This window comes from Ixodes scapularis, unplaced genomic scaffold (assembly GCF_016920785.2).
Source record: "Ixodes scapularis isolate PalLabHiFi unplaced genomic scaffold, ASM1692078v2 PGA_scaffold1__304_contigs__length_218370807, whole genome shotgun sequence".
NCBI classification, from domain to species: Eukaryota; Metazoa; Arthropoda; class Arachnida; order Ixodida; family Ixodidae; genus Ixodes; species Ixodes scapularis.
Window position 1 is genome coordinate 5,880,564 of NW_024609846.1, and position 13,468 is coordinate 5,894,031.

Consider the following 13,468-nt stretch of genomic DNA (forward strand, 5'->3'; position numbering starts at 1 on the left):
ATGAAATAAAACTAGAAAGACAAAAATAATGAAACTTACTATTTAATTTTTTTCTCCAACACGCACCACTCGCGCACATTCCCTTGCACACGGAGCTGTCCATGGCTCTTTTCTTCCTTGCCGTATTTGCCAGCACACCCGGATGGCTAAGATGATAGCTTGGGCAAGTTGATATTGCGTGATAGAACCTACAGTGCATGAAAAGAAAATACACGAGTAGTTTTTTAGATAAAAAACATAAAATAATAAAATAACAACTACTACAGAAAACAAGGAAGTTCTGAAGTGTTCAGCCTGGTTATCAGTAAATTTATCACTCATTCCGCCCTCCCGCTTTCAATCTGCTTTCCCCTATTTGTGAGCAACATAATACAGTCAAACCCGATTATATCGAACCCGCAAAAAACCGTCTACCACTTCGATATAGCGGGCACCTCTATCTAAAAGTTTTAATGAATTCGACAACAAACAAGCACGCCACATTTAGAAGAGTAGTTTACACTCGAAGGGGCATCTGTACGTCATTAGGGACGATCGCCGCAACTGTTTAGTGGCAACTTCTTCGTTTACCGGCTTACTATCTCCCTCCACAGAAGAGATTTTACGTTTTTTTTTTTTTTTTTTTTTCTAAGTGGTCGAGGCGGCCGCCCCCCCAAAAAAAAGCCAGCTTTCTCTGCAAGCTGGCTTTCACCCCTTGAGAAATCCCCCTGGGGGAAAGCCACCTTGCAAAGCTAAACGGCGCACTTCGCAGTTCTATCTATCGGGAGCTGCTGAAATTTTTGTTCGATGTAACTGAATTTTTCGCTATGCATTTTTATGGCCGCCACTAGTCCGTTTACAAATAGATCGAATTAACCGGGTTCGATATTATCGGGTTTGACTGTAGATTGAACCTCTTGGCCTCGCTCCCAGTGCGAAAAGCCGAACGCTGCGTCCCACACGGCATTTATCCTGGTCTGGCCGCAATTACCTTATCTCACATCATAGTGCCTCTGACTGCACATGTGTGCTACACAAGGCAAAATGAACAATAGGTTCATAAAAATATATCAAATCGAAGTAAATTATAGCTCATACTATACACACATTATGTGCACAGCTCAGCCACAACAGATATTATGCCCTTCCAGGATGATCAGAAACACCCACCTGTCATAGCGTAAATTTTTTCGCGTGTTAGGGGCTTCTTTCCCACTGCACCCTCTTAGAGGAGACGCCTGCAGGCTTACCCTGACACGCACCTATTTAAAAGCTCCGCAGGCTCCCATAGTGATCGGCAGACCATTCTGAGATAGCGACCAGGGCTGGCAGCCTTTTCCACGACGTGTGTAAATGCTGCCTCTCGCATTTTGACGTCATGTCCAAGATGAATCTGCAGTGATTAACATTGTCAAGCAAATGCATAACAAGTGGAGAAATACTGGCAGCACAAATCGGCTCTCCACTTTCGCCTGCAATCATGTTCCGGGTTTGTTTTCCTTGTATGCTCAATTGTTCTTATATATAAATAAAAAATGACATATACAGTGATAAAAGCGGCATTTCAACCTTTTGTAGCAGGTTCTGTACCATTCGAAATATTGGTATGGAGCATGCAGCCACTGATGCTTTTGGAGCAGATGCAAATAAAAAACAAAATTGATTGCACATCTAAATGAGTTTGTCTCTGATAATTATTACCAGCCACCCTTTGATACTGAAGCATATTACTTATCGCAATTCGAGCTTAAAATAAATAGGATGCAAAAGGAACAGATAGCCTTCTTTTCTTTTAAATAAGGCTCTGGTCAGAGCGAGGTCATTTAAAATGGGTACTAAAAATGGTTGAAAAATAAATCATAGACCAACCCTTCAGTTGTGATAAATCCTCCCTCCCATTCCCGTTCTACACTCGTAGTTTAATTGGCCTGTAAATATAATTTCTGCAAAATGTCAGCAAAAACCAGCATATCCGTTGTACCAATAAAAACGCGTCCCCCAAGTTTAATGAACCTGCCAAACTCAAAACTCCAATATCATAACCTACAAAAACAACCACCGACAAATATTATGAAAGCCTACACTTGTGCTTTAAATTTGACACTGCTCTTCAGCGGCTTTGGAACTGTTATTGAATCAAATTTGGCTGCTCGTTCATTCGACAGCTGCAGAAGAACTGCCGTATTTATTCAAAAATAGAGACCCGTGTTTTTCTACATTTTTTAAAATATTTTTTTCGGCTGTTTCTTTTTGTTTTTAAATTTTGGTTAGAGATTAATATGCAATGAAGACAAAAAAAAAGGTCGATCTGTAATAATCCTGAGAATGAATGCCGTGCCTGATGAGCTAACCCTCCAACAGGTCAGCTGCTGCTCCTAGCACTCCGGTGCAAAGCGGTGAAGTCCGACGCATGCACGCTCATAAGTGCTGAGATCTAGTGAAGGTTGACGGGAGCGGCGCAAGTGCCACGGTACTCTGCAGTCACGGCACGAAGGCATATGGCAGAAATGACAGTCGAGTGATTTCGCCAGGAGCACAAGACCCTGGTTCTGTTTTATCACAGTATACCACCATTTTACTAATTTGCAAAGTTTTCTCGAGACTTTTAGTCCTGACCTTGCAGACATCGTGTGGTAATTTAGACGATGTCGACAATCAACTGGCCAGTGCATCAACGAGCCAGAGTGACTGAGGACCAGTCCTTATACTTTGTTTCACCTGAAGTCGACACTACAGCCGACTCTATGAGCCAATCGGACGAATTAAATAGCATAAAAGCGCGACATCATGGCATTCATCTCCCTGTACGTTATTCTTCATCGGCTAAACCAATTGGGTGCAAGGAATGCCCCGTGGCTCGTGCTTTATTTAGTGTGTTTGCTTTCTATTGTGCTCACACCTAAGATGAAACAAATTATATGCCGAGTAGTGACGCCGTAAAATATATTCGTAATATTTTTTTCCTTCTACTTTACTGAATATTAGGGCTGACCACTTTTAAATTATTTTTTTATATTTTGCTTTAAGCCTATCCCGGCGCAATTATGGCGTAATTTTAAGAGAAAATAAGGCTTTCGCACGAGATGTTGCAGACTTTCGTTCATGGCGCAATTGGCGCAGCACTTCCATCACGGCACATATTAAAGGGGCACTCCGTAGTATTCCAAGCTGGCATATTTATGTTCCTAACTCAACATATGTGCTCTAAACATCCCAATAGTCCAAAACTTACAATCATGTGCGGCTTATTTCACTATTAAAAAAATGTGATGAAAGACAGCGAATGTGGTTGAACCGAATCAAGGCGAATAGGGTAGAATGGCGAAAGACACTCGTTAGTCAATTGCAAGCGAGGGCTTCCCGTTAAGACGAGCACCACTGGTCAGCTGCTTGTCAGCACGTTAAGCCATCGCTTGTGAATGTCTGATGATCCCCGTGGTTCACCTACATTCGGCCGTACATCAGTACGTCTGAGATTCACTATTTTTTATCACATTTTTATTGGTGAGATAAGCTGCACACGATTGCAACTTTAAATTTTTGGGATGCTTAGACTACATAGAATGTGTTCGGCCAAAAATAGGTCATCTTAGAAAGCTCCCTAGTATTCTAAGAGGGCCTTCCCTTTCTAAGGGAAGGAATTTCAGGTTCGGAATATGCATTAAGAAATCAGGTCTATTATTGCTGTACACATCAAATACCAATAAGGAGATAAAAAAATTGTTCCATGTGCTTTTCACATACATAATATTGTAGGTACCCTTTAAAGACTATTCGACAATTTTTAAATTCTATACTCCAATCATATGGAGAGGGCTTGGCAAGTAACCTTTATATTCCTCAGGGTATATGTAGCTGTTTCTTGAGATGTCCCAAAGTTCAAGGTTCAGAAAAAAAAAAGAAAAAAAAAACATGTAGAAAACATTTAATATTTTGACTTCGTTGAGTTCATGCACAGATCAGATTATGATGTCAACATTCCGTTCTCCAGCAATACAACATTTGCTATTTCAGAAATGGTGATGCGTCAAAAACGTCTGTTTTCGGAATCGACACTTGCAACTGTCGGAATGTGCAGAAAAAGTTGCACAGACTGGTTGTTAAAATGTAAAACAGAGAAAAGTAAGTAATGTGCACACCAATTGGGTCGAGACAACTAAGTGTTTATCACCGTAAATGTAAAGTTCATCTACATTTTTCTATCCTTCAAACGTTTGCCGCAAACGCGTTAATTTTTTGCGCTCGGTATGACCACTTTTGAAAAACTGAGAATGACACACATATTTACTAGAATGTTGAAAAATATTTGCATACAAACAATGGGTGTCCAGGACGTATCCAGGGTGGGGGGGAGGGGCCGTGGGCCCTACCCCCTCCCCCCGAAATCTTCCAATTTCTGGGACGTCCTCTCCCCCCCCCCCCCTTCATACAGCATATTGTCATGGGCGCCCCCCCCCCCCCCCCTCCCTCCCGAAACAAGATCCTGGCTACGTGCCTGAGGGTGTCAAATATGGGACATTCTTAGCACACGTAGACATATTCATGCTGTTATTACACCTTGTATGGCAGTGTGCAAATCTAAATTGAAACAGTCTTTCGTGTCACATGCCTAGGAAAAATTTAAATATATGTGGAAGGAACAAAAACAAGTTGAACTAAACCTTTGAAACCTTGTGTTTTTGCTGTTCTGCTCTAATTATTTTAGTATTACTGTTTATTTATTATACTGTTTCACACATTTTTCTCCGCTGCCATATGCGCCGATCAATACTTGTATTTTTTAATAAAACTATCCAAGGTCGTTTTAGGTCGACAGCCAGTAAATAAGCTACATTCAGAGTACCGGGAACCCATTCTCCAATATTTTGGTGGCAGCTGCAATTTTGGTGCCCAGAACAGAGCGGCCTCAATTTGATGTCGCTACAATTTAAACAAAAATATCGATTTTCTGCTCTGTAGGTACGGAGAGCAGCTCAGGTAACAGCATTTGGACGTCGGTTTTCCAGCTGGATTGAGAGGAGAAATTATATTATGGGTCACGTATCGTCAAATCACGATACGTCAATTTCCCCGCTAAATTTCACGGGGAAACTGAAGGTGTTAAAGTCACGCAACATCTATTGCCTTGCGGGAATCGAAGCCGCTGCCCGGAAAACCTAGCCGTGTGGCCTCGCTGCTCTGGAGGAAATCCGCACTGCCAAAGCCTGCACACCCGCTGGGAGGGTGACTTGGAAGTCATCGGGCATCCACTCCGCAAGATGCAACTGCTGCAGAGGAAACAAGCCGGTTCAACTCGAGCACTAGCTGCAGTCTTGTAAGTTACTGGACTTAAAGAAGCAGCCCACACAGATGTCAAGCAGCCTGCCTGGGGGACGGTGTCTTCCCGCCTGGTCCATTGGACATACTGGTTGATACCTTGCACTCTCTCTTAGTCTGTGCGTGAGTCTGGCCTGGAGGTGCACATTTAGCTTCCTCTCTGTGGTCAGCGTGCCTGTGTCAGTGCCATGTACCAGCACGTCCAGGCCTCGTAGCCGTCGACATGTTCCCCTTCCTCTTTTCCCGTTTTTCTGGCGCAAAATCGTGTTTCACTACTCGTGCTAGACGCGGAAAGTGAATGAGTGTATTGGTTACGCGGTATCAGGTTACTTTACATCAACTGTTTTGCTACATTTAGGGGGGAAATTGATTTGCTAGATAAGTCACGTGACGTCGTCAGATCAGGTGTAACTAATTTCTCTGCCAAGTTTGGTGGGGAAACTTAATTGGTGCATAGACTACGCGACCTAAATTGATGTCAAGTTAACTTGGCACCAGTTTAGTGTCTTCGCTAAATTTGGCGAGAAATGAACAGACGGACGAACTTACAGGACAGGCTGACGGACAAAATGTTAGGAGTGGCGGTTCCTTTACAGAGCATTTCACAATATAAAAGCAGCATTCTTGCGATTTCGTACAAACCTTCAAACAATTGGCAACAATGATTTGAATCACCAAGATGGCTAAAGTATTGTTGCACTAAAGCGTACCTTGTTTAATGGCTTTACTCACACCATCTGAACTTTGGACTTGGTACTGCCGAAAAAATACAGCGTAATTAATATTCACGAAAATTGTTTTAACATAATCACAGCTATATATTGCATGTAGTTGAAAAATAACCCACAAGATAAGTTGAGCGTTAAGACAGTATAATTGGTGTAAATCTACCAAATGTAAGTGCGGAAAATAATTACAAACAAAAAACCCAGCACCTTAAACGAATTCACGCTATCCTTGAAAAAGCACATAACGCACTTACAAAACAGCAACATTGATACTATTAGAGGACATACGATATGAAACAAAATACATAAAACACTCAGTACAGATTTTAAAAATATTATTAAAAGTTATACAAAAGCAGCAAGAAACGTCGATATGGTGAGTAAAGTTTTCAAATGAAAACGAATGAAATCAAACAAATTCCAAGAAATTAAACTGCAACGTAGAATAATGCAATCACGGTCATCAAGGGACATGATGGCAGTTTGACCTAGCAATACAATTTTCCTTGAGCATATTTTATCGATAACAATGAGGCCCTTTCAACATTTCTTTATAATATGTAATATTTATTATGCAGGGATTTGTAGTGAAAATATAAAAAAAAAACGTTTAGCCGCATAGGCTAAACTTTGCAAACTAAGCTCACACCGGCAATATTTTGGTGCGCAGTGCTCTATTAAAAACCATTTGTTCTTGTGTATCCCCCATGGCCTGAAAAAGGCCTCCAGGGTGTTTTCCGATAAGTTCCGCTACCATGTTTGGTGATCATTTTTAATTTTACAAAGAAAATATATTTTGAAGAATCAATGTCCATCAAAACAAACCCAAAATCTGTTTTGTGAAAAAAAACAAAAAAGTTTCCTGGCGGGAAAAAATTAGAAGCCCACTCTCAGTGCTAAGCGCTTTCTGCGAATTGCGCAATGTTGGCATTTTAAACGCTTCTCCCCCCCCCCCCCTTCCCTTTCTAAAAAAATAAATATATCTTTTAGGTTTTAAGTTTAGAAATATTTACTGAAAATTACGTATAAGAAGGATTGCCTCAACATATTTATCATTAAGTATCGACGTTGTTAATATCTAGAAAATTCTCGCAAACATGGCACATCCCGAAAAAATACTTTAATTTTTTTTCTCCGTGTCTATAAATACCAGAATATTCAAACTTTACCAGCGTGTTGTTCTCTATCTTGGAAATATTGGCGCTGAATAAATTTGTCCCGGGCAGCGACATAAAGTTATGAGAAACGGTCAAGTCTGTGTCATTTGAAGAATTATGAGTTAATTTGTAACTCAAAACAAAAGACCATCTTCGATTTTTGTTTAACTCTCCCACATTAAGGGCCTTGATAGATACCCAGCGAATCTGCAAAAGCATAAAACATGTTGCATTATTTTGTGTCTTTGAAATCATAAAGCTAGAAATATCACCAAATTGCGGCTAACGCAGCAGCATGAATGGGGTCACCTATGTGTAGGTACACATAGATGACGAATTCATTAATTGTAGTCTAAAAAGTCTAAAAATGCTGAAGGTTGCTCAAAAAGAAACAAATTGAAGGCACAGAGAGCGAACGGTGGTTTTGAATTGAGAATCGTTAGTGCGTTTTCTTATAAGAGTCCAAGGAAATGCGTGTGGTCCACAGCGTTTTAGAGGCTCTCTTATCCGGCAAGCTTCGCAGGACCTGTTTTCAATAGCCGGCGTGTTGGGTCTCTGTTTATGCCACATAAAGGAAGCGACCGGAGCGGCTCCACTTAGCACATGTTTATGTGAGACGTTGAGGTACCCTAGCGCTCTGCACCTAGTTCTCCGGCGCGCGTTGGTGTAAACAGCGCGGCACGCTGGCTAGGCCCGAGGGTCAGGTTTCTTCCCTCCATGCGCAAGCACCTTCGGACGGATAATAAAATCATCAGAATCGTTTCACACCATGGAGTTGGACTGAGGTTTCGAAATGGTACCCACAGGCCGTAAATCGCGAAGAGAAGATAAATACTGAAGTGTACCCGGTGTGTATAAAATTTTATTTATAATTCTTTGTCATCAGATTTTTATGAGCTTTGTTGTAGCCGCTTTGCACTACACTAGGCGCAGACGCTGGTGGAAGCGAGTTCAATTTCCGAAGTGGCTTTTTTTAGACGCTCCCATTCTTGATAGCCGCAATTCGTTCTGCAGTAGGTCAACGCGTGTGCACTGTCAGAAGTGCCAGGATTGAATTCCAGGCACAGGCCTGACGGAATCACTGTGTCTCGTTTTCATTTTCCTGAAAACCTGCACACCAGGGCTTAGCAAGTGAATTAGTGCAACATTCGGTAATTTTGTCTTAGGGACGTCCAGCCATATCAGACGCACACTTAATATCTGATGTGACAGGCCCCCTGAGATTAAAAAGAGTTGCATAATGTTTTACGAGGAATCCAATCCCATCGCAGGCGTTGTTGCCATGCCCAGAGCTGAAAATAGCCATTTGACCGGCAGGTACTTGGTTTTCGTGAGCTCATAAAGTTGATACCGGTTCTTAATATGACTTGCCGCACCGTCACTGGCGTACGTCACATGTTCTACAGCGGAGCAACGTCCTCATGCTACTCGTGAATTTTCGGAACGGCGTAGCATGCCTGAGCGGAATTTTGGTTGGTGTCATTCCTGATAAGGGCGCAGCTACGCGGCCTTTTCTAGTTGTCAACACGCATGCGAAGATCGAAACGTGCGTCTTTTGCCAGTGATGTGACTGAACTTCTTCAGGCAGTACAGTTGTCCAGTTCTCTGCGAAATCAAAGTGGAGCAGGTCATTAACTTTCTCTAGAAATTGTTTTGCTTCACTTATCGTGTTGACTTCTCGCGTCGATTATATTCGTGCTGCACCCATTTTCTCAAGCACTCTCGAAGCTGTTCCACAAACGTAACAAAGGGTCACTTCTTTTCTTATCAGCTCTGCTTTCTCCCAGGCTGCGTACGGCACTTCATCATCATCTGGGACTCCCAGGCCGGGCGAAGTAAGAGTTTCAGCTATTGGGCGTGAGCTGCACTGGCAAAGGAAACACTTCGTAGATGGAAGGTCGCATATAGTCAGCTCAAGAAGATCTTCGGCACTGCTTATTATTCCAGTGGGTTTTTCTAAGGCGCAAACACTTAGCTTGATGTTAGAGCGGTACGTGCGCACGCATACTTCGTGCCAAGATGCGTACTCCACCCACTTTGGCCCTAATGAGTAGAACTTGGTAATCCCAATGGCCGTGGTGTTGTGCAAACATTTCTCTGAACGCTTATACTCTCGAGGCCCACGTGGTGTCTTGCGCCAAGTCGCAGCTACATCTAGTTCCGAGCTTGAAAAGGATTTCAAATCTAGAGCATGCATATTAAATGTATCTAAAGCGCCGTTCACACATATGCAACCTAGTAAGACCGAGAGAGACCAGACCGGTTTTCAAGCCTCTTGCGACGTCTTAGGACCAGCTCCGCTGCAGCGCATGCGGTCCTAAGACGTCGCAAGAGGTTTAAAAACCGCTCTGGTCTCTCTCGGTCTTATTCAGTTGCATATGTGTGAACGACGCTTAATGCAACCTGTGTCAGAATGTCCAATTATGTTGATTTGTCGCTTTTGATGTTTGAGCGATTCACACGGTTTTACGCAAAATTTGTAAAAGACAGGACAGTCGGCGTGTTATGGTCTGTGATGTCCCTTTTTTGAGGCATGTTAAATATTTCACTGATTTACATCGAAGGTTGTTGTGAAGGTTCATGTATACAGCTGCTCCCCCCTTCCCGCACAGTGAGCCGCAAAAAGACAATCGCCGCAATTTGACGAGCCACGAATTCCTTTTATACTAACAAATAAGGTTTTCCTACCGAAAAGTCCGGTATAACTTTTTGCTATCCGGATTATGGAAAAGGAAATCTAACTGGATTCTATCCGGATTCTATCTGGAATTTAGGTTTTCAAAAATTATTCCTTTGTCTGAAATCTGGATTTCGGGTTTCCAGAAACAAAGTTCCGGTTCCATAATCCGGATAGTAAAACGTAAAACCGGACTTTTCGGTAAGGTTATGAAGGAATTATGACGTTTCACATCTCCCAGCGTTTCATTTCTGACTTTATTAAAGGTCTATGGTTATTCTCGGCTTCTTCGTTGCTTCTTTGGCTCGCACTGATTGAATTTGGATGTGCTCTGTGGAAAGGAAGACGCCTCAACCTTTTCAGTGTGGGGGCCGCGAAGTCCTACCACGTTATTCAAAGTGGGGACATTGAACGAGAGAACCGAACGACGTGTCTGCCTGTGATGGCGGCTTCAGAGCATTCTCTTGCACGAGCTCTCTCGAGGTGCAGCACGCGCACGCGCCAAGAGCCATCTCTTTTATTTTTATGAGAAGAACTCAAGGAAATTTTTATCAATTTGCGACCGGTGCCTGCACTGCAAGGAACTTTAAAATCTCCCTACGTGCCCCAGGACCCCCAAGACGCCACTCATGTTTTCGTACGACACTTGCTAAAGAAGCCACTGCGCCCACATTACATCGGACCTTTTCCAGTCGTCGGAAAGAGAAGGGACACGTTTGTCTTGCGTGTCAACGGCAAGAACGGCAAGAACGAACCGTTGCATTGGAAAGACTAAAGCCGGCACATATTGAGCAAGCGAATGTGCAGGAAATAGCGCTACGTGACATCGACCACACGGCAGAGAAAAGCCAACTTTGTTGGCACCCGGATGTTTGTGTGTTTTGATCGTTCGTCCTACCTCCTCTCTAAAAGGGGGCATTTCTGTAGGGACTGGACGCACCGACAAGCGAGTCCAGTCTCGGCACTCTAAAAAGAGAAAAATATGGGCGCGCTAGCTATACGCTCACCCGCTCACGAAGAGCAGTTTCTGACGAGACACCACTGAAATAGAACGTTGTTTTGGAACGTCCGTCTCCTAATTGTTTCTTTCACCACATTTTGCTGTGGAGCCACGGTAACACTGGCGACCAATGGAGTGGTTAAGAAAGTCCGCGCCGAGAATTCCTTGACTGACAGCCGTTTCAACAATATATATCGGGACCTGGTAGGACCCCTAGCGATTTTTCAGGGACAGCGCTACACTCTAACGTGCGTCGATAGATTCACGCCAAAACAACGTTCTATTTCAATTGTGTGTCGTGGGAGAACGACGACGACGACGCTCCAGCCAGGACGATCGAATTTGTCGCTCTAGGAAGACTACGTTATTTTATGGTTATTTCCTGGTTTATTGACCAAATATTTCCCTGGTTTTTCAAGAAGACGTCTCCTGTCCACACCCAATTAGGAGCTACGACTCCGCCCAACGGGGGCCACGTAATATGAGCCTCCCGAATCCACCACAGCCTAACCAGGATGAATCTGGATCTGCCGAACCACATCACAAGCCTGAAGACTCTCATGATAGCGTCATGGATGACTTCGAGGACGAAGCTGGGTGGCAAACCCAAACGTCGAAGAAGAGGCGTCACGGCTCAAAGTCAAGTGAGGACACAATCATAACTCAGCCGGGTTATAATGTCACAGTCATTGTTAAGCCTAACGACCCAACCACGATCATCACCAACATGAACCCTCTGGTACTAAAACAAAAGCTGGACAGTCTGGCCCCAGACGGTGTCATCCAGACTCGGCCCAACTACCGATTGAATCTTCTGGCCATCGATGCTAGAAATGTAGAATCCACAAAAGCACTCCTGCAACTGAAGAACCTGGAAACAGTTCAAGTTCAAACTTACGAACCTCCTCCACCATCGGCATCTGTGGGTATTATTCGAGGAGTATCTGCAGACATCGAGGACGCTGATCTCTTGGCAGCCATGCGAGAAAAAGCTTCAGTAATCCAGGTGAGAAGACTTGGAAAGTCAGAAATTGTCAAACTGGTCTTCGCAACAAAATCCTCACCTGAATATGTCACTGCCGGGCATACACGTTACAAAGTTCTTCCCTACCTTGAAAAGCCAAGGCAGTGTCCGAAGTGCAATCGCTTCGGCCACATTGCAAGCACCTGTCTTAAGGCGCAGCGCTGCAGTCGTTGTGGCGGCGACCACGGAGTAAATGAGTGTGCAGCGGAGCAGCCTAAATGTGCCAACTGTAAGAAGCGCCATGATGCGACATCAAAAGTCTGTGCCATCTACAAAGTAGAAAGACAAATCAGCAACTACAAAAGCTCGAAAAATGTGAACTACACTTCCGCTAAATCTGCTATCGAAAACGACCAAGAGGCGTGTGGAACTGGAAGACACTGGACACCTCGAAAACGATCACAAGGCTCAAAAGAAGATAAGCAATCATGCATTCCACTCCAGAGCGAGGATAACTTCCCTCCTTTGGAAAACTTGACAGGCAAAACTGCTCCAGACGCCTCAGCAGCTCCCCCAGTACAGTCTGGACCAAGCACTCAGCCATCTAGTGCTTCAGCAGCTACCGCCAAAAAAGGCCCTTCAAGAGGTCTGACCCGGCCAACCCGAAAGCACAGTGAGCCACCTGGTGATCCTAAACCAATACCTAATGCAACACCTAAGCCTCAAAGCTTCGGAAGTGCGATTTGTACGTTAGCCATACAGCTACGTACCTTTCTCACGTCTCTAAATTTTCCATTCGCTCAGGCACTGGTTACAGTAATCGACATGCTCCTGCCACTTGCCAGCTCCTGGTCTAGGTAGTCTCGCTTTAATAAGGCCGGACTGCAATCGACGCAAAATCATCTTCCTCGCTGCGCAAGACGCTGTTTAATACCTCAGATTCTTCAGTGGAATGTTAATGGACTACGAAATCGGATAGACGACTTACGGCAATATTTACAAAGGCACCAAATTGAAGTACTAGCCCTCCAGCAGAAAAACTGCCAACCACAATCGATTCGCCTGTCGCCCTATGTTATCTACAATAGTACGCCTCGGACGACTCTCACATCAACAGATCCTCCAAAGGCATCCTTGTACGTACACCGAGATCTACCTCAATTACAAGTGGACCTGTCGGACTTGTGCGACAACATCGCCGAATATGTCGCTGTCACAATCAAAAAAGGGAACTCAGACGTCACTGTCATCTCAGTCTACATTAGACATAACGTTCAGTGGGACCCCTCCTTATTGCGTGCAATTCTCTCACGATGCGCACCAGCCACCCTGTTTCTTGGGATTTTAACGCCCACAACGAGACCTGGGGGGATAAGAAAACAACACCTCGCGGGCGACTGCTTGAGGATGCCGCAACTGCCCTTGGTCTTCAATGCTTGAACGACGGAGTGGCCACCTTCGTACGACCTGGCGTGGAGGGAAGTGCACTAGACCTTAGCTTCACTACGTCCCCAGTACGAGCCTTGTGGTCAGCGGAACCTGATAGCTGGGGCAGTGACCACCTACCAATCAAAATTACTTCACTAGAAGGAGGCCCCACCACGCACAAGACTTGCAAAGTGACTAACTGGGATGCTTACCGCGTGT

The 13,468-nt window shown here is 44.1% G+C and overlaps 1 protein-coding gene across 1 annotated transcript; it reads left to right on the forward strand.

The window, feature by feature from the left end:
- The first annotated feature begins 11,428 nt into the window (after positions 1-11,428).
- Positions 11,429-12,682, forward strand: LOC121836004. Its single transcript, XM_042290610.1, has one exon. It carries the CDS (start codon positions 11,429-11,431, stop codon positions 12,680-12,682), a length of 1,254 nt encoding a protein of 417 aa, XP_042146544.1.
- The last annotated feature ends 786 nt before the right edge of the window (positions 12,683-13,468 follow it).